Source organism: Alligator sinensis, unplaced genomic scaffold, assembly GCF_000455745.1.
Source record: "Alligator sinensis unplaced genomic scaffold, ASM45574v1 scaffold546_1, whole genome shotgun sequence".
NCBI classification, from domain to species: Eukaryota; Metazoa; Chordata; order Crocodylia; family Alligatoridae; genus Alligator; species Alligator sinensis.
The window spans coordinates 854822-875919 of NW_005842061.1; the positions used below are offsets into that span (position 1 = coordinate 854822).

The 21098-nt window shown below is 45.1% G+C and overlaps 1 protein-coding gene across 1 annotated transcript in view; it reads left to right on the forward strand.

The window, feature by feature from the left end:
- CDH23 (cadherin related 23) overlaps window positions 1–21098 on the forward strand; it is a 569738-nt gene that overhangs the window by 316861 nt on the left and 231779 nt on the right. Inside the window, exons 13-14 of the mRNA XM_025203550.1 lie at window positions 14869–15018; window positions 16704–16862. Of these exons, the coding sequence (XP_025059335.1) occupies window positions 14869–15018; window positions 16704–16862 (309 nt within the window). The remainder of the gene's footprint in view (window positions 1–14868; window positions 15019–16703; window positions 16863–21098) is intronic.

A 21098-nucleotide genomic window follows, 5' to 3' on the forward strand; every position in this document is an offset into this window, starting at 1 on the left:
ACTATGACTCTCTGGGTACGACCCTCTAGCCAATTCGCCACCCACCAGACTGTGTAGTCATCCAAGTCACAGCCTCTTAACTTGTTCACCAGTATGGGGTGTGATACCATATCGAAGGCCTTCCTGAAGTCTAAGTATACGACATCCACCCCTACTCCTGTGTCCAGGCATTTCGTAACCTGGTCATAAAAAGATAGAAGATTAGTCAGGCATGATCTGCCTGCTACGAACCCGTGCTGGTTTCCCCTCAGCATAATTTTTCCTGCTGGGCTCTCGCAAATGTGAGCCTTGATAATTTTTCATAGACTTTGCCAAGGATGGAGGTGAGACTGACTGGCCTATAGTTGCCCGGGTCCTCCTTGCTCCCCTTCTTGAAAATCATCCATCAAGGCATGGCAGGTGAGACAAGAAGGTTCCCTAGGGGTGGAGTGGGCACAGTCACAGAGCTTCCAGGGAGCATCACAGCCACCCCTAAGACACCAGTATGTGATAAACTTCAACCTGTTATTTGAAAATCTACCCCTTGTTTCTCAGAACTGAATACAGTTAAGCTCAAAGGGCACCTATACACATGCTGGACATCTGCTCCAAAACATGCTAATTAGCACATGTCAAAGCAGACTCAATTGAGTCCACATCACATATATTCAGTGTCCCCGCACTTTAAAACAGTGGCAGGGGTGCTTTAACTAAAGCTCATTGAACAAGCTTTAGTTAAAGCACCCCCACTACCATTTTGAAGCACAGGATGGTAAATACACATGACACTGCAGGTGCTTTAATTAGATCATCTCTCAGAACCACTCTAATTAAAGCACCCCCCTTCCACTGCTGGAGATGCCCAAAAAGTCCTATTGTTTAATACATTTTTCTGCAAGTCAGATCCAGTTGTATCTTTGTACAACTGTGTGCTCATCCACATAATCCATATCTTTACTTGGAAATAAGAAATGATGAATAAATATAAGGCAATAGCAAATTGAACTACCTATTTGTTTACACTGCTGTGTGGTTTAGTGCACACAAACTTAGTGCATTCAGTAACCCCCAGTGTGTTGTATTTAATCAGAAGTTGGTTTGAGGCAGCATGAAAATGTCAACAGTGAGACAACAGCAAGTATTTGTAGTACTGAATAGGCGTAATACAAGAAATATCTTACCTTTGTTGTTCTGTTTTGAGTTCAGCTGTAAAGTGATTGTTACTCACTTTCACTTCCTGCTGTTGTTACTCTCTTTCACTTCCTGCTTAATTTTAATATCCCTCCCTCCACCCACTTGGGCAGAAAGATTTGAATGGGTAAAATGAGAAGGTTGTTTCAGCATTTTGGAATGAATTATACAAAATGTAGGAGCAAAGGGATCACGGTTAAGTGTGAGAATCATGAAGGGGAGTGCTGATATTAATATATGTTCAGAAAAATCAAGGATGAACTCCAATATGAATTCAGGGCACTGTCCTGTAGTATAAACAACATTTGCCTGTTTTCCCTGCGTGAAACAGGACAAAACAAGATTGGCATCAGATGCGATTCTGGTAGGAGACTGGCTCAGCCTCTGCCCATAAGATCAATTGATTTTTTTCCTTCTTTAAGATTAGTTAGTAAGAGATAGCCCAGGCAGGTTTTACCATATCTGGTTTTCTTAATTCACTTGGTTCCTTTCATTTTTCTACTGCTAGCACAAGTTTATCTTAAAGCTGTGCAGCAACCAGTGTGCTCAAACAGTTAGAGCAGGTGCTTAAGTGCCAGGAGACAGTGTGGGTTTTATTTCTGACCAAGAGCTTGATCCAAAGCACATTAGATTGAGTGGGAGTCTTTGCATGTGATCAGGTCTTTTGTGGATGTGGGAAAGAGTTAGAGAAGCTCAGCCGTATTTGTGAAATGGGGAGTGATATACTTGAACACCTTTGTACAGCTGCTTCAGAGCCTCTGATGAAGACTTTGAAATATATTCATTATGTATACTGCATCAAGATTAAACCTGACACTTTCCAAAGCTTGATCATGTATACATAAAATATACTGCTCAGGCTTGATTCTCCCCCTGCTTACACTGTTATAGGCCAAGAGTGACTCCCCAAAGGAGTAAATCCTGCTTGAGAGAAAGGAGATTCAGGCCTAATATGAATCATTACAGAAAGGTTTGTTTCTATTTTGAGACCAGGAATCCCTCTGTATGGATGAAGCTCCAGTTGATTTACAGGGCTGTTGAGCCAGCATACTCCTCCTGAAGATGGCAATGAGGGACACCTTTTTGTACTGTATTTTCACTGTCTAGCCCCAAGATTTTGCATGATGCTTTACGAAGATTAAAAAAGGACAAGGCCATGGCTCAAAAGAAATTAGACACTAAATTAGACAAACAGGAAATAAAGATAACAGAAGAAAGGAAGGGGATAGAAAAAAAAAAAGAGTGATGAGGGTTAAAGATTATGGGATGGAGTGAGAAAAACAGAATTCAAAATTCTGGAATTAAAAAAAAAAAAAAAAAAAGGTTGAGGTAGGAGGACAGAAAAAGTATGAGAACACAGTGCAGAAGCAGTGCAAAGGAAAGGGAAGCAAAAGCTTTTGAGGAGGAGAATGAGGGCATTTGATAGACAGAAATTGTGATGCTGATCCCAATGTAGGGAGCAGTGTGAACAAGTGAGAGAAGGACAGAAACAGAAGAGAGTAAAGCCCAAGGGATGAGCAAAGAGATTGGTAGGGCAGGACTGAGAGAAAGGAAGACAAGCAGTTTGAACTTGTGGGAAAAGACAGGAAGGCAATTGATTATTTTAGATGCTGAATGCTTGATAGGTTAAGTAAAGGAGTAAGTGCAATCAAGGGAGGCAGAGAGAAGGTATACAGGGGACTATAGTTTGAACTAAGGCTTTGGCAGGCTTGGGGGGGGGGGGGGTGTTTTTTTTTTTTTTTTTTTTTTTTTTTTTTTTTTTTTTTTTTAAAGAACTTTTGTTTGGTTTTTTTTTTTTAAATACTGTGAGAGAGAAACAAGAAGAACTGGCAAGAGTCTGACCTGAGGAGAAAAGGCATGTTCTATCTAGTGGCAATAATAATTGTCAGAAGCCAATGCAATCTTTATGTCTAGTATTTTCTACAGGGTTTATTTGACTTAAACATTTCTCTTAGGGTGGTTTTTTTTTTGGTTTTTTTTTTGACACAATAACTTGGGACTTTTGCGAAGATTCTGTGGATGAGAAACACTGAAATTCTTATTAAACACATTCAAAAGAGCATAACATTTGGCCTAACATTCATGCTTCAGTCTGCCAGCTACAACACTAATTTCCACATACTAATTTCTACTATCTGGTTAACATTTGTGGTGTCCCTTATGTAGCTGTACACCTTTCTTCCCACCAGAGTATATTTTCTTTAGTGTTTCATAGAGCCCTCATCACAAGATATCTGCAGGTGTAGACTGAGTAAAACTGAAGGCAGTCAGGTGCACAGAAAAACAAATGCATCTGTCCTAGCTTTGATTTTAGTCCCTGATGATGGCCGACTGGGTGGGAAGGAAGAGAGAAAGCAAGAGTGTACCTCGCAGCTATCACTGCAGCTACATTAAGATGTGTGTTAATACTTTAAAATCATTATAAAAATTATTGAAAAGGTAAGTAGACTCTTAAAAAAAGAAGAAAAAAAACTACAATACAAAATATACAATACAGAAAGCAGTGCCTGATATCATGATGTTAGATTGATAAGGGGGTAGGTGGCTATGTGTCTCTGTGCAATATACGAACTGCGTATATATCATATATAGCATTTTTATGCATATGACAGACACACATGCTATGAATGTAACAGTACATAACTGTAAAGGAAAATTGACGGCTCTCTAGTATTCTTTCCTGAAAGTGCCAGCTGCCAATCGGACTGAATTAGATTTCACAGGGGTTTTTGCAATACATGGAATTCACCAGCAAATTACCCTTAAAGAGGGAAAATCAATCATTTGGAGCAGAGATAAGCTGAAGGCAAGTCAGCCTTGGATTGATCCCGTCTGTGCAAGCATGTGTGGAATTCAGCAGATAACCTAGGGAAAGCAGGAAAGGCGGGAGGGAGTGGGGAAGAAAACTCCTACAGGAGAGAGGGAGAGAAAGGCAAGGAGTGTGGAGAGTGAGACTTAAAACAGGCAGGAGGTTGTGGCAAAGGTGTTTAAGTGATGAAGAGAAGGACTAGCAGAGGCATGAAGTGAACAATTACGTAAAACCAACTCGGGCAGGATGTGGGAGCATTCCCTTCTGGGAAGTTCAGGGATTCTGAAAAATGGTGTATTTGTTTAGTCTGACAACAGCCAGCTGACTACAGGCACTGACCATTCCTCCTCAAAACCTCAGCCTTTAGGAGACAAGGTCCATCTCAGCCCTCCATTCCAGGCCTCTTATTGTCTTGGGTACAAGGCCTGGTGAGCAGGAGAGCCAAGGTAAATGCCTTTTTGGTGGTGAAGGAGAAGGCAAGACCTCTTGTAACAGAAGGTGGAGCAGGGAAGCTCTAAAGAGGAGAGGAAGAGGTGGAAGGTATCAGACTAAAGAGGGTAAGAATGCAGAGCAGGAAGAAAAAAAAAAAAATTCACAGAAGGGGTATGTTGGGTAGAGGGAAGGAAGATGGCAGGGGAGAGGGCAAAGTGAGGAAACTTGACTAGGCAGCAAAATGTGCTCTGGCCATTTAGTTCTTATTAGTATTTGTGAGCCACAGAAATACAGTGCTGAGTGCTGCAGAAATGTCTACACACATAATCTACAAATCAACCCAGGAGGCATTGCTCTGGATAATAGGTGTGTTCTGTGGAGGAGGGGGGAAAGGTTTAAGGAAAGATTTGTGACAACCAGGGATCCTGGTTTTCCCTGATATAAGGGATCTGGGACAGACATTGCATAAACTCATTTGAGCCAACAGGGAAGTCTGATACTACATTCAACCTGACTGAAACTGGTTTGAGATGAACCTTTTTCAAACTGGTTTATGTGCACTAAACATCTGTTCCGTTACAGGTTTAAAATATTTTCTGATCACTTAAACCAGTGTGTGTGTAATGTCTGTCCCTAGCCCTGGACATGGAGGTACCAAAATCATACATCGGGGCAGTTATTTTCACTTTTGGGAACTCTTGTGCTTTTATCACTTTTCTCTTTATCAAAATAACCCTGGCAAACTTGTAAAGATGGGCAGGTAATTTGTAGGAGAGCACTGGACATCATTTTACTCTTTCACTGGAAATTGCATTCCTTGTAGTAGTCTGTGCTTGGGATAGACTCATCATTATCATGAGTCTGTGGAAAGGCTAAGAATGTGACATGACCCTGGTTTCCAAAAAAAAATGAGGCTCTGACATTGTGTCCTGATGTGACAGCTCACTTGGTGTACAAAGACGTTCATCGTTACCCTGTTTATGATTATTAAAGATCTTGTGCTCCTTTCTACAATGTCCTGGCCACATTTTGGTGTGGGAGACTAATTTACCTGCCTAAATGTCCCAGGAATTTCAGGTGCATATGGCTTTCTTTGTTCCCTTTTGTCCCCTGACACTCAATTGTTGTCTAGCACTTGCTTGTGCTGTTAAAAAAAAGAGGCGTTATCTTACTGTCATGGTACGGGGTCCTACAGGATGGCAGTGATCTCCCCAAGGCCCCCTTACCGTGCCAAGTTGGCCCAATGGGCACCCTCGATCCTCGCCCACCACATCTTTCATGACAAAATATATATTTGGGAGGCTGCCTTTTACACCCTCTTGGTGACATTTCGCTGAATACCTGGACCCCATGGATTCCTGGACCCCTTGTGGGTCCCGCTCTGTAATGGGTGCTTCAGGGGCACCCTAGCCTTATGGGCTATGCGTGGCTCCAACCACCCCTTTACCATGCCCCAAGCCTCGCAGATGTAACTGATGTTGTTCGATCTCTCTCTCTGTGCCCTCTACGGCGCTCGTCAATGCTGCCCCCTTCTCTCTGGGGCTTCACCACACTCACACTGGGGCTTCTCAATGCGCTGCTCCCTCCCCTCTGGCTCACCACACCCACAATGGGGCTTCTCATCAATGCCCCTCTCTCTGGGGCCTCTCAGCTGCCCCCTTTCAGAGGCTGGGGTCGGTGCACCCTGACTGCTGCACCCTTGCTGGTGCTGGGGTCCCCATGCTGCTGTGGGTCCCCTATGAGACCTCCTCCAACCCCTAATAGCCTCACCCAAACCACTGGTAACAAACAGCAAACAAAACTCAAGCCCCTTGGCTATAACTTAAACAGAAGCCACCCAGCTACAGCAACATTCCAGCCTACCAGGGAATACTCCATCCTTCAGCCATGTCAGACACTGCTTCTTCAGTCAGGCTTACCTTCTCTTCCCTGATAGAGCTCCTTCCCCTTTGGCCACTGGCAGGGAAATGCTAGCCTAGCCTCAGCCCCTGGGCTTTATAAGGGAGCCAGGCCCTGCCCCTTCTGGTCAGCTGACCTCCTCTGGTTGCCCTGGCAGCCAGCAGCTGGGATCGTCACTCACTGCTAGGGCCCTTTCCCTAGCAGTTTTTTCCTTCTTAGGAGCAGTGCACCTAAGTGCTCTGCGACACTTACCCAGAAGTAGCTGAACAGTTGGCTAAATGAATAGAACAGAATTTTTTCTCTGACCCAAGTGGGACTTGTTGCAAGTTTCATGTTCTACTACAGGGCTTGTGTAGGCATGTATATGTCAGTATCTCATAGTTTGGCTGCCTGATCTGAAATTATCTTTTCCCCTCTTAGGAACAACTGTGATTTTCCACAAGCTAATCACAACTATTTTGTTAGGAACAAAAATCAACAGTTATGAAAATCAAGCACCACTAATGCAATGAAGTAGTCTTAAATTGTCCTCTAATCCATTCCTTGTTTGCCATGGGCCCCTCTCTGCCTCCTCTTCCCTGGCAGGATGACTTCTTATTTTTCAGCTCTGCGTGTGGTCACTCTGGATGTTTGATTGGGCTTTAATTAAATGAAGCAGCGAATAGAGTGATAAAGAAAAGCAAGTCTGTATAGTTTGATTTTCTGTCACTCTGCACGATAGATTAGAAAGACAGGAAGTTAAACAAGCAGGAAACAGCATGCAACCTGCCATAACCCCCCACCCAGTCCCCTCCCCTGCCCAAAATACAAGTCATGTGACTGGCAGGTGGCTGCTGGATTCCTGGACTAGGGACAGAAGTTACACATAAACTGGTTTAAGTAATCAGACACTGGTTTAAACCTGTAACAGAACAGAAGTTCAGTGCACATAAACCAGTTTCAAAATGGCTGAAACTGGTTTAAGATAAACCTGGCTGAATGTAGTATCAGACTTAACTGATTTGGGCTTTCAGTTAAGTCTGATACTTCTGTCCCAGACCCCTTCCTAGTTCAAGTTAAATCATAGTTCCCCAGCATCCCAGCATGCTTTGCACCCCTGGGGTGTGCTGTAGTGTGCTCCAGCAGGGATGGGTTGGGGGAGTGGGAGGCAGGGACTGCTTGCCCCACCCCAGTAAACCCTGGATGGGATCTGGGGACAGAGAGTGGGTTAAACCCCACTTCCTTGGGTACAGAACTGTCCTGCCCTGCTAAACATACTGCTGGCTGCAACTGGACTACAAATCCCAGAGGTACCTGGAAGCAAGAAGAGGAGGTGATGAGCAACCTGGCAGAGTCCTACTGTTGTGATTCTGGACTGCAAATCCCAGAAACCTTGGGGGCAGCAGGAAGAAGTAAACACACAGCCCATGGTTACTGTGCCAGAGAGGTGTGCTCTAGTGTCCCCTGGCTTCTGCCCTGAGCTACTGCAGGCATGTGGCTGCATTTCCTGAATCAAAACTGAATGTCTTTCCAGTCATTTGTCAATTTAATCTCTGCATTTTAGACTAATCTGCAAAGACTGAATTGATTCAGCCTCAGACTTTTTGACTGTCTGTACTTAGCCCTTGTGAACTAAGCCTGTAAATTTGTACCCAAAGGTCAGATTCAGAGGCCATTGGGATGGTTATACCCCCTCCCTTGTTCTCAGCTGGACTTTTAGAGTGACATATACACCTTGTATACAAATGGACCAGGGAATCTGAATTGGTTTGATTTACACACCTGGGGACCAAAGGAATGACTAAATGAAAATGACTAGCATACCAAGTAAGTCTTACACCTAGATTTGGTGCAAAGTCTCCAGAATGACAAGGCCAGTAGATTGTTCCATGTCTTGTGATGCCCGAAGTGCTTTGAATTGCCTTTCCTCAGACCATACTCAAGCAGTGGTAGTCAGAAGCAGTGCTCAAGGTATCCCCTTGCAGTCAAATGGAGAGTGGGGGTTTGCTGTAAGGATGTTCTTCATAAAGGTTGTTCTGACTCTGGAACTCATGACTCTGTCAGTCCACCACAGTCCTGTTATAATTAACCCTGCGCACATGCCAAGCAGGATATTTTTTGGCAGGAATCTGGATGCCTGTGGTTGTTGCATGAAGTATATAGGGTAAGACCCTTATGAAACTCCTTGAGTACAATGGGGCATCTATTCAAAACTCATAAGAATCATATTCCCTGCTGAAGCTACCCATACACTTAATTTAACCTCCACAGGTAGGCTTGGACTCCGTTATCTATGCAGAGAGGTTGTTTAGTAGCAGCAACAGCCACTGCAGCCCCTTATTTCTTATGAAGTTCCTAGGCCCCAGTGAATAGTCAGCTGGAGATGGGCTCAAGTCTGAGGTTCAAGAAGAAAGTTTATAAGGTTATTTTGTTGCAGGCACTGACTTGCCTTGTCAGGAGGAGCATGGAGAATTAACTCATTTTCTGTGAATAGTTGGCATATCAACCAGAGAATCCAGGAACAGACATTGATTCCCTGCCCCTTTGATTGTATTGAACATATGAAGGGAATAGCCTTCCTAGAGCAGGACAAGGAGCAAAGCCCCCTGCCCTGTGGATAGTGAGCAGAGTTCTTTGCAGATTAAACCAATTGTAATTCTTCAAATTGTATTAGTAACTACATGCAGAAACTGATGTGTTTCAGTGCTTTCTAAAATAAAGCTAGAAATTGATCAGCATTTTTCTAGCTTTCTAAAAATATTTAATTGTATCTGACCTTTGTTTATTTTGCAAACGTTTACTTCCTCTATAGGATGGTCATGGACAGCTTTATTGTTATAGGATTGCATAAACACATACTGGACTTTGCAGGCAGGTCCATCATTATATTGCTGTTTCTCAACTGGCCTTCCTTCTCTTCAAAGAAAGAACATTGAAGCATTTATAAGTTGGAAACACAATCTAAAGAATAATGTGAAGTTTGTGAAACAAAACACTATAAGTATGAGACAGCAACAATTATAATACTGAAACTGCAGCCTCTGCAGCAATCCCTTACAAGTCAGAGACATGGGCTGAACCCAGATATATCAGGTTGCAAACAATTGATGCTTCTAATGTCTCAGGATCCTTTGCCAGTCTTATATAGCCTAAATAAGAGTCTGGTCAGGCTAGTTTCAGTTGTAAACTCTCTTTTGTATTAGAAAATATTTACATACTCTATCAAAACACTGGTTTTTTCCTGCTTCTCTTCTCATATGCCATGGATCTTCTCTTTCTTTTTGAAATAGGAGAGGTGAGGAAAGGGAAGATTTTTTTTTTTTCAAAACAGTATTAAAAAAAAAATCTCTTCCCCAGATCATTTACCTGTGGGGCAGTGCATTGGGGAGGGGATGGGCAGACAGTTGTGATCCAGTCTAAGCCAGCCCTTTCTGGAGGACAGCTGATAACAATTTGAATATTCAGATTTGCTTTCAGCCATCTGCAGGAGGTTCAGAGGCTCCTGTTCCTAGAAGCAAAGAAAACAGCATGGGGCAGAAACAGAAAATAAATAACAGAATAAATATATACATGAAAAATTAAAGCAACTCTCCCAACGGGCAGATGAATTCCAGTTTTCAAGACTTCACATGGGACGACTGAGGTACTAGAGTAGTTGGTAATTAGGGACTGCAGATATCAACAGGCTGATCTTTTTTCCCAGCTGGAGAGGAATTAATCCAGCCAGTTCTTTTCCACAAAGACTAGAGTTTCTTTTGATGTTCACCCTTATCTTATGCCCAAACGAAAGCACTCCTCTTCAGTTCCAAGAAAATCCACATCCTCTTACCATGCTGAAAGGCTCTTTCACGCACAACAATTGATCCTACAAGATACCAAGAGAGACTCCAACAAGGTGCAAGGAAAGGGCTTTCTGTGTCACTGTCCCGAATACATAAGACTCCACTGTTATTAAGGTGACAGTTTAGAAGAGAAAATGAAGGACATGGAACTGGATGCTCTCAGCAAAGGACACTGCAAACTCTAGAATGGCTTGCTCAGAGGTGATCACGTCATGCTGCGAAACATCAGAAAATTGCCAATAAATGAAGTAAATTTAAAATAATCAAACTCTAAATTTTCTCTGTGTAAGTGAAGGGCTGTTGTTAAAAATATCCCTGTTGTGAACCTGAATCTGATATCTTGGCTCATGCTGATGGTACTTGTCTCCACAAATAGCATTACTTGAAGGTGTTGCCTATTAAGCATAAAGAAGGCTATTAAAATCTGGTCATCTGTTATGAGTCATGCTGGTGTTTGCAAATAATGGCCATTACTCCCAGTTGGTAATCTCTCTTTGCACTGAAAGTATGAACCTTTGCTCAAGAGTATTAAGAATGAATGTGTTCTAATACAGAGGCTTTAAAGTGGCATGCCACTTATCTCATCTGAAGGAGAAATTCCTTCTTTACAGCTTTATTATAAAAAAAAACCCCAAACACAAAAACCCACCTGCTCTGGCTTACAAGTTAGAGTTCAAAACCAATGTCCAGGATGTCCCAAATAGTGAAAGTGAGTAGGCGTCTACCAACTGTGTGGAGATGAGTCACACTTTTATAACAGACACTCTTTGAGCATTTCCAAATATCTGGCAGTGTATTCACTAACTTGCTGTAGCATTCTTAAATGCACCACAATCTAGAAATTGATTATCATTGTTGTTAACATATTTATTTCATAATGTAAATTCATCCTCATCCCTTTCCCCCCAGTATACTGGACAGCGTACCCACTGGATTTTAGTAACAAGTATATAAGAAGGTGCATTCACAGTGGTATAGAGTCATGTGTTATGTTAGTTTGCTGGGCATATGCTATCTGCTCTTGGGACGCTGAAGGGTTAAAGGAAGACAAGCAGAGGGGATTGTGAATTAAATTCCTACATTAAGACTGGATTGAAAAGTTAATGGAGAAATGGAAAAAGAACCCTACTGGCACTCATCCAGGAAGTGAGAGAAACAGGACAAGTGCTCCTAGTTAAAGGTGACCTGCAAAGGAATTGTTTTTTAAAATTGGGTTTGTGCCCCTTTTTTGCTGCTCTGTGAAGTATATGGAAAGTGGAAAAAGAGAGAGCCATTTCTATGAGTGTTTTGTGAGCTGCATACACAAAGAAACAGAAGAATCCAAATAAATCATGTTTGATGCTAGCCTCTCATACTGCAAAAATCAGTGTCTGATTTGGTTCCTTCCTTTAACCCATCTCCCATTCCACCCTACCTTGATAAAGAGGAGCAAACATAAAGCTCATGGTTAACAGAGACACCTTGTAGAACTTCTCTGTGGGATTCAGTAGAGTCAATAAAAGCATAAGATGAGATTGACCATGCTCACGTTTTACTGAGAGCTGATGATAGGGTTGGTGGGAAATGTTTCAGTTAAATGTTATTTGTTGGGAAATGCTTATTGGTCAGGAAAAGCTTCTTCACCCAGAATGGAATTTCAAGGAGGAAGTGAGAGAAGTGCCCCAAAAAACCCCACTCTCCCACCTGCCCTAGAGTAACAAATAGCCAAATGGTTGGGGCATTTGTCTGGGAGGAAGAGATTCGCTTTCAAGTCCCTTCTGCTAGATTCATAGCAGAGCTATTTGCTCTTCTATGTTGGAGAAGCTGGGGGCAGGGTATGTCTCTTGATTGTGAAAGATCTTGACTTTGTCTTGATATGCAGTCAGACAGTATTTGAAATCTCATAAAGTTTTGTGGCACAGGAAGATTGTTTCCTGCCCAGCTCCAAGAACATGGATACTGTAGAAGTGGGCAGCTCTAGATAATCCAATGCTGTCCATACACTTTCAAATTATGTTAAGCTTCCTAGGCCACCAGAAGAAGAAGGCCCTTTCCTTACTGGATTATATTGGAGGTATTCTCATTCTGGGGTACCTTTCTCCTATGTGGTCACAGTAAAAGAGGAATTCAAAGGGGCATCTCCATTTTATGTTAAATGAGACATGCTCCAAAGTGCTATACAGGCAGTCCTCAGATTTACAACACAATTGGTTCCTGAAAATTGCATCTTAAGTCGTAACTCGGAACCAATTTCCCCATAGGAACAATGTTACAAATGGGGGATTGGTTCCTTTACCATGCTCGACACAGCTGCATCCAGATGTTAAGTCTGTTGTGGTGGGAGGAAGGGGGAGGGAAGAGGCATTGGGGGTGCAGATCAATGTTCCCGCAGTAAGGGAGAGATTGGGGCTGGGGTCAAGTGCTGCCCAGGGAGGGAGTCGGGTGGCTCATTCCACTGTGCACCACTGGTCTGGGAGCTGCTTGTCTGGGTGGCCCCTGCCGCTGCTCCCACTACCAGTCCAGGAGGGCATGGGGCAGGGGCATGTGCTCCAGGATCTGCACGGAGCAGGTGGGCAGGGCCAGGGCTGCACTCCAGGTGGAAGGTTCTGGGAGTGGCGGCTATGCCCTGGCTATGCCCATCTGGCGCAGGGCTGGTGCGAGACTGATCCGCTGTGTTGCTTCCAGACAAGCGGCATGCAGTGGCAGGAGCCAGCCTGGCCTCCCCACGCCTCATGGACAAGCAGCGGCTTTGCCCCAGCTGGGCGTAGTGGCAGCAGGGCATGGTGGGGGGGGCATGTGCCATCCAAAAACTCAATGCAGTCTCCCCATAGCCCCTGCTCCACTGCCTGCCCTGCAGAGCAGCCCCAGCCCTGCCCATCCCGTGCAGATCATGGGGCACATGTCCCCGCCCCATGCCTTCCGAGACTGGCAAAAGGAGTTATGGCTAGAGTTGGTGGACAAGCCACCACATGAGCAGCTCCAGGACCAGAGGCATGCAATGGTGCAAGCCACCCTACCCCGTCCCTGGGCAGTGCTTGCCCCAGCCCCAATCCCTCACTTGTTGTAGGGGCATTGATCTGCCCCCTGTGCCCCTTTCCTCCCCCCTCCCCCCACCACAACAGATTTACCAGCTGGACGCAGCTGTGTTGATTGTCATAAAGGTGGAACTGGTGTGGGAACCTCGAAACAGGGTGTCAGTTTACAAATGTGCCGTTTGTCGTAACTTGAAAAGTCGTAAGTGAAGGACTGATTGTAACTTGTAACCAGAGCTTTCCCACGACCAGGGACCCTTTGTTGTCTTTATTGCTATGTTCACTCCCAATCGTTTGGCACAATCTTATTGGTTTGTGTCATTTAGAGTACTGGCTTCTTAATTTCTGTGAAGTGCCACATACTCCTCTGGTCCTCTATGTCAGGAATGTATAGCTCTCCCTCCCTTTGCAACGTGGTGGGGCCTTTGTTGTTTTCTTTGGTGGGTGGGAGGGGGAAAGAGAGAGGGGATTCTTTGACTGTGTCACTTGCTCTCAGCTGTCACGCTCAGGCAGGTTTTGCTATTAGTGCCCCTTCGTGCATTTAATTGGTCCCTCCTTCTAACAGGATGGAGTCCATTCAGAGGAAAATTGGAAATTCGGCTCTGGCAGTTTCTGAACTTTATTTTAATGTGCTCGGCTGGGCTGCATTTTGGGAAGGAACTTGACACTTGGTATGAAGGTCCTAAACTGTCTCTGTCAGCATTTGGGAGGAGGCCTCTTCTTGCCACAGAAAAGGCCTGGGTGAGAAGAGGAGCATTTGGGTCTCTGGTTTAAGGTGTGCTGTAGAAAAGCACAACTTTGTCTCTCAGAATTGTTTAAAATTAGTAGTGGGCTTCTGGAGGTTGAGGGATATGTCAGTGTTGGGCAGGCTGCAGAGTGGATTGGTTTGGCTTAAAAGCTGAGCGCTGGATATGTGTGGGGTGACAGCTCAGCAGATACCATCTACAGTTTCAGTATGTAGGCTGTTTGTTGACACAGACCATCTGTGTACTTGACTTGTGGTGGCATGCTTAGACATACTGTACATAGGTTTTGCTTGAGCCCAACATTATAATAATATATCCAGTCCGCAAGCAGCACACCAGGCACCTTCTGGACATTTGCTGTGAGGACACTGTTTTCATTGGTAGGCTGCCACCTATCTTCATGTGACAAAATTGGACTGGTAATGCAGAGCCACACTGGGATGGTATGTACTATACAGGGCTGGTCTGTACAGGTAGAGGCTAAGCAGTGTAGAATGGTAGCATTCCTTAACAGTGAGCACGTCTCCAACTACATGTGGAACATCTGTGGGAAGCAAGGGTGCTGTGCTTTCCATAGTGTGGCACCTGCATGTAAAATTACCCTGCGTCTTTATAGCAAGCTTCCATCCTTTCCTTTATATATTCTGCAATATGGGCAAGTGTACACTGGTCAAACATATACTCCATGCCATGCATACATACAATGAAATTGGTCAAACATTATTACTATTCAGAATATTGAAATGCCTAAAAACCCCAGTCATAGATCAAGGAGCCATTGGGCTAGGTACCGACAGGCACAGAATATCTAGATGTTTGTTGATTACATTTACTGTCTCTGTCTGTTTCTCTGTATTGTTGGTTTTACCACTAGGGGATTAGTCCTGTACTTAGCGTAAGCAGAATATCCCCCTATTCAGCTGGTGGTTCAGCTTTCCTTGTGCATTTGTCATTGTTAATGCTTCTCTTTGCTTTCTCAGGGACCCAACAGTGTTTTTGAGGTTTACCTGGTTGGTAACAACTCCAATCACTTCATCATCTCCCCGACCTCGATCCAGGGAAAGGCAGACATTCGTGTTCGGGTTGCAGTGCCACTGGACTATGAGACCATTCCTCGCTATGAATTTTCTGTAAGATGTCTCACAAATATGAGGTGCATGGGTGGGGGTATAAAGGGCCTAGAGATGGAAGGACCAGGGACTGAATACATAGTACGTTAGGTCCAGATTTTTAAAGACTTCTAGGTATTTAACTCCCATTGGTTTTAATATGATTTAGGTTCCAAATTACCTTAATCTGACCCTTAATGCATTGGCTCCTTGGTGTCAAGCTCATTCTGTCATGAGAGATGATTTACTTATGTCACCTATCAGGTAGGAATAAAAGTTCACCAGCAAGTGGCATTTTGTATAGAGAGTAGTGGGTGAGAGAAAAGAAACCTTTAAGCATGGCCTGGCCTTCAGTCTTTATGGTCCATACCACTACTTTAGCTAGTCACCTCTAGGGAGACTACTCAAAGCGCTACTATCTGTGACATGATTTTAATGGTTTCAGCCTTCTGGTTGGCAATGGACATTGGTTGACATAAAAATAACCTGCCATTTGACAGCACAGAGGTGGAGTGGCAGAGCTGTGGGTAAGGGGTCTGGGACTGGACTATAAGACTTACTAAAGTTCAGAAATGGAGTGTACTGGTACAGAGTGCTGGGGGCCAGCTTGTGTAATGTTAGCTCACTCTATTTCTTGCCTCTAGTCAGTGTTGCTGGACTTAAAAGCACTAGGATTTAGCCAAAAAAATTAAAGAAAATAAAAGATATTTGCTCTGAGCTTCCTCTTGTCTTCCAAAATTTAGAGCCTCAGCTGCAAGAGCTTACAGAACATATCCCCCCCTCCCCACCCCATGTTGTGGGGCAGTAAAAGCTTTATAGAGCATAAAACTTTGTTTTAAATGTACCTATCAAGCAGCAACACCTCGAGCTTTATCTCGCTCTCTGGGTAAGCTGTAAATTCTGGAAGGCAAAACAGCTCCATAATCATGCCAGCAACTCCTGTTGCTATTAGCCCTGGCAGAGAAGGGCTTTTGTACACTGGTGAAGAAGCATAAATAAAACCCTGCCTTCCCCAAGCAGTGTGTGGTGTAAAATAAAATCCAGCACTTGATCTAAATCCTATTCAGCTGGCTGGTTAGATGTAGAAATGGTGGCAGCTCCTAAACCTATGACCTCTGAGGGCTTGAAGCTTAAATATGTCATGCTCTGGCTACCTCCTAAAGGTAAGAATGAGCTAGAGGCAACAGAAGTGCTATAGTGCTCATTGAACAGATGTTTGAAGGAACCTATCTATATTCATGCCAATACTGTACTGTTGTATTCGACTGATTATTTTGAACCCCTGATTATTAGCCCCGATATACTATTGCTCCCTGGTTTCCAGTCAGTAGCACACACTCCAGCCAGCAGTAGAGCTTATAGTCTGAGGATTGCCAGAAGGAGGTTTGGTGTTTGTGGCTAGTCAGAACCCACAAAGGGCTGAGAGGATGTTTCACTCATACTGTATAACTGAGGTCTTGCAGTCTGGTAAACTGGCACAATTCCCTGGGAAGATGGGAACTCTTTTCTTTGAGTGCTTCCATCATTGGGTTCAACACTGAGTTGGCTCCAGTATGGGTTCATGGCCTGCCAGCCACAGGCACATTGCTGCATTAACAGTGCACCAAAGGAGATCATGAGAGAGTTGATGCTTTTCCCATTAAAAAATAAAAATGGTGTACAAATGAAGCCTCCAATTCTGATGTTTTCCTCCTGTTTCTGCTCAGCTGTTTGCTAACGAGAGCGTGCCAGATCATGTTGGCTTTGCACGAGTGAAGATTAACCTCATCAATGAGAATGACAACCGCCCCATTTTCAGCCAAGCCCTATATAACGTCAGTCTGTTTGAGAATGTCACCGTGGGAACCACAGTCTTGACAGTCCACGTAAGTAGTGATATCCTTGAATGTTCTAATGTTGCTTTAAGTGTTTTATTATACTCCTCTATTAAAGCTGAAGCTCATTGACCCTACAGAATGTTTCACCAAGGAAAACAAAAGCTAAATATATTGCAGATCAAACTGACTGGTCACTGACTAGTCATGTCTTGGGGTTTGGACACTGCTATCTGGCTACTCCTAGGAACTGATTATCCCCTTTGTGGGCATCATATACAAGCAGACTGTCTGAAAAAACTGTGATCAAATATACTAGGCCCTCCCCTATCACCCTTTTACACTGGTGAGGCTGGCACAAAGGCAACACAGTCCAGGAGTACATTCTGTGCTGGCAAATAGCTTTCTAGCTCAGCGCTCTGTAAAGGCTCCAAGCTTGAGGCAAGCTAAGGGTAGGGTGGCTGGTGAGGGAGCAAGCATATAAAGGCCTGGCAGAGGGGGCACTGCTGAGGGTTAGATATGCAATTCTGTGCCTTTATAAACCCTTATAGGGGTCTGTTGAGCCAAGCAGAATGCCCTGGTCTTTGCTTAGGAGACGAGGTATGGTCTGTAAGCCATCTTCCCTCTGTCCGCGCGCTGACACCTGCATTGGCTCACACTTCCCAGTGTGAAGTGCCAGCCTTAGACAAACAGGAAGAGTTGCTAATGAGTTGGGCTTCAGGACAGAATTAGCTAACCAAAGCTGTTTCCCAAACAAGTCACATTTCAGATGTCCTCTTGGGTGGTGCTGCTGCACCACAGAGACCTACCCAAAAAGGTAGATAGCTGGGGTCTTACTTCATCACACCAAAGGAACAAGGACAACATTTGAAAGACAAGAAGATACATTTCCTAGATTCCATGAAGCTGTAGCAGAACAGAATAAAGCAGGGGCACTCAACTGCCCAGCCCACAGGCCAGATCCAGCCCCCAGCACCATGTCATCCAGCCCATTGGGCTTCCTATAGGTCTGAAAATTTAGCGCTTGGGGGAGTGTGTCACCCCTCCCCTGCCACAATATTTCCAGACCTGTTGGGTGCCGCTCCCCCCCACCCTCCCCCGGCCAGATAATATGGCCCTGTGAGCTGAACTGGGCACACAGGGCAGTGCAGAGGGGGTACAGGGCCTGATCCAGGTGTGTGCAGGGGCATATGGAGGCAGCGTGGTGTCTGATCCTGCCATGTGAAGCCCAGACCAGCTTGCAGTCTGGCCCTGCACCACTCATGTGGCCCACAAGGCCAAAAGATTGAGCACCACTGGAATAAAGCAACAAAGCAGATATCAACACCCATCCTTCAGTTGAGGCTGATAGTCATTTAGTAAAAGAATAACTTTACCGGCGATAGTCATAAGATGCTGCTGGCTGATGGGTGCACTTGTATAGATACTGTTAAAGATTTATGGTTGCATCCCCTCATATGTGTTGAGCTCTCCTTCATTGACTCTGAGGGCATCAATCCTCCACACACCTGTCAATCCCCCACATTTCCAGACAGACATGCCCCCTCGATACACACAGATGCACATGCAGATCTAGAAGAGAAAAACTATGACAAAATGGCTCAGTGTGTGTGTGTGTAAGTGTGCTTACTCTATAAACAGATGGTGTGAAACTGTATAGAGCCCCTGAGCTGTTCCCATCTGACAGTTATTAATATTTCAAACAGATGTTTAGCTAGTCAGGCCGTCAGACACTAAACAATGAGATTGTTACAGCATCTTTTTTTTCAACTTCTAGCTATGCCAGCATTTCGAAGCAAACACAAAATGCTAGGAGTTGAATCTTCTATGATAAATCAGAAGACATGCAATTAGCACTGAAATCCAGATTGCCCTCCCAGCTGATCCCAAAGTTTTAACAACCCTCATAAAGTGCTACTTCTTCTGGTATTTGAGATGCAGCACTTGGCTTGTGCTGAAAGTCCTGTTTACTGATGTGATTGTTCTACCAACTGTCCTATGCTCCATGAACAAAACAAGCCAGGGAAGGACACTATAATCTAGACACTGCTTTTCTTAATGATGAGTTTCTCTGTTTTTCAAAGGGGATCCTGGGAACTATAAATGGGTGATTATTAGGAACCAGATTGTAAAAACTGGTCAACTAAATTGAGTGAAAATTCCATACGTCTCCCCAACCCTGCACAACTTAGATTGCACATAAAAAGAGAACTTTCCTAGTTCTGTGCTGAAAAATGCCATTTTGCTTAGATAAGAATATGTTTTGTGCTTGCACGCTACATACGCACAAATGTCAGAGATGCGGTTATAGACAGCTAGTTTTGAATACCTAACACCCTCTAAACTAATCTTCAGCATGTTAGGAAAGGAAACGTAACATTGTAAAGAATAGAAAAGGATGCTTTCCAGAAGATTTGTCTGTGTCACAGAAAGCTGGACACTGGAACTACTTTTCCAGAGGAATTTGCTTTTATCCCAGGTATATCAGTACTGAGACAGTAGTTTCACAAGGTTAAGTTCTCTGTCATAGACAGTCTTTAACTCATGTAATAGTCCAATTCATATTATCACTCTGGCTCAGACTGTCTAGCCCTGGGACAGCAGTTTTGGAGGGAGTTTTTTGTCCTTTATCATTAATAGAGGTGCATGGATACATTGTTCCATATTGTATTGGCACCAATAAAAGGAAAATTGACATTATTGGCAATCAGGTAATGTCTCTGATAAATGCCGTGTGCATGCGCACAGCTGCAGCAGGCACACAGCCAGCCCGGCAGCTTGCAGAGAGTCATCTGGCTGGTAAATGTGTTAGGGGGGAAGGGGCAGGGGGCATATCAAGATTCCTGCAGTGAAGGAGGGAGTAGGGCTGGGGCTGGGGCGGCACAGGACGGAGCTGCAAGCGGCTCGTCCAGGGGAGGTGCAGGGAGGGGGGCTGGATCCCGTTGCTATGCACACCCCCAGCCAGGGGTACCCCCTGAATCTGTGCCCCCTGATCTGTGTGCAGGGCAAAGGCAAGCTACCATTGTGGGCTGGGGTCAGGGGCAGTGCCAGGCTCTTCCTGGCAGGGGGGCTGGGCTGGGGTTGTGTTTGGAGCAAGTGGTGGTGGCACTGTGAGGGGGGACTACAGTGAACTTTGGGGTGGCTGCAGCCCACCCCATAGCCTCCTCCACCCCAGCGTGACCCAAGTGCAGCCCTTGCTCAGCCCCCCTGCTGGGAAGAGACCAGTGCTGCCCCCAGCCCACAACGACAGCCCACCCTCACCCTGCACACGGATCCGGGGGGGGGGGGGGGGCTGGTGCCACCCCATGGCTCCCCCAGGGGTGCACGTAGCAGTGGGATCCACCCCATGCCTCCCGGAGGAGCTGCTCACAACTACATTTCATGCCCTGCCCCAGCCCCAGCCTCATTCCTTCCTCACCATGAGGGCCTTGATTTTCCTCCCACCCCTTCCCCTCTAACAGACGTACCAGTCAGACACTGCTCTCCAAGCTGCTGGGCTGCATATCAGCAATCAGATCAGTATCTGCTGATATGGCTTGTTAATAATTGGCCATTGGTATTGGCCCAAAAAATTTTTATCAGTGCACCCCCAATCAATCAGGAGATTGTGGTGTCAATGCCTACACAGTCAGATGGGTCGCCAATTGGCTGGAGGGCCGCACCCAGATAGTGGTGGGGGACGAGGCATTTTCAACCTGGAGGGAGGTGGGCAGTGGGGTCCCCCAGGGCTCGGTCCTCGGGCCTGCACTGTTCAACATCTTCATCAGCAACTTGGACAAGGGGGTGAAAAGCACCCTGTTCAAATTCGCAGATGACACTAAGATGTGGGGAGAAGTGGGCATGCTAGAAGGGAGGGACAGGCTGGAATTGGATCTGGACAGGTTACAGGGGTGGGCGGATAAGAATAAGATGGGATTCAATACTGACAAGTGCAGGGTACTGCACCTAGGGAGAAAGAACCAGCAGCATACCTACAGGCTGGGGAACTCCCCTCTCGTCAGCACAGAGGCAGAAAAGGATCTTGGAGTCATTATAGACTCCAAGATGAACATGGGCTGCCAATGTGGGGACGCAGTCAGGAAAGCTAACCACACCTTGTCATGCATCCACAGATGCATCATGAGCAGGTCCCCCTCTATGGGACACTGGTCAGACTGCATTTGAAGTACTGCATCTATAAACTGGCCAAGGGAGACCAGCAGGCAATGGGACAGTCCCTGTTCCCCCGAGCACTACTGGGAGTAACAAGGAATAACAGCCATAAGTTGACTGAGAGTAGATTCAGGC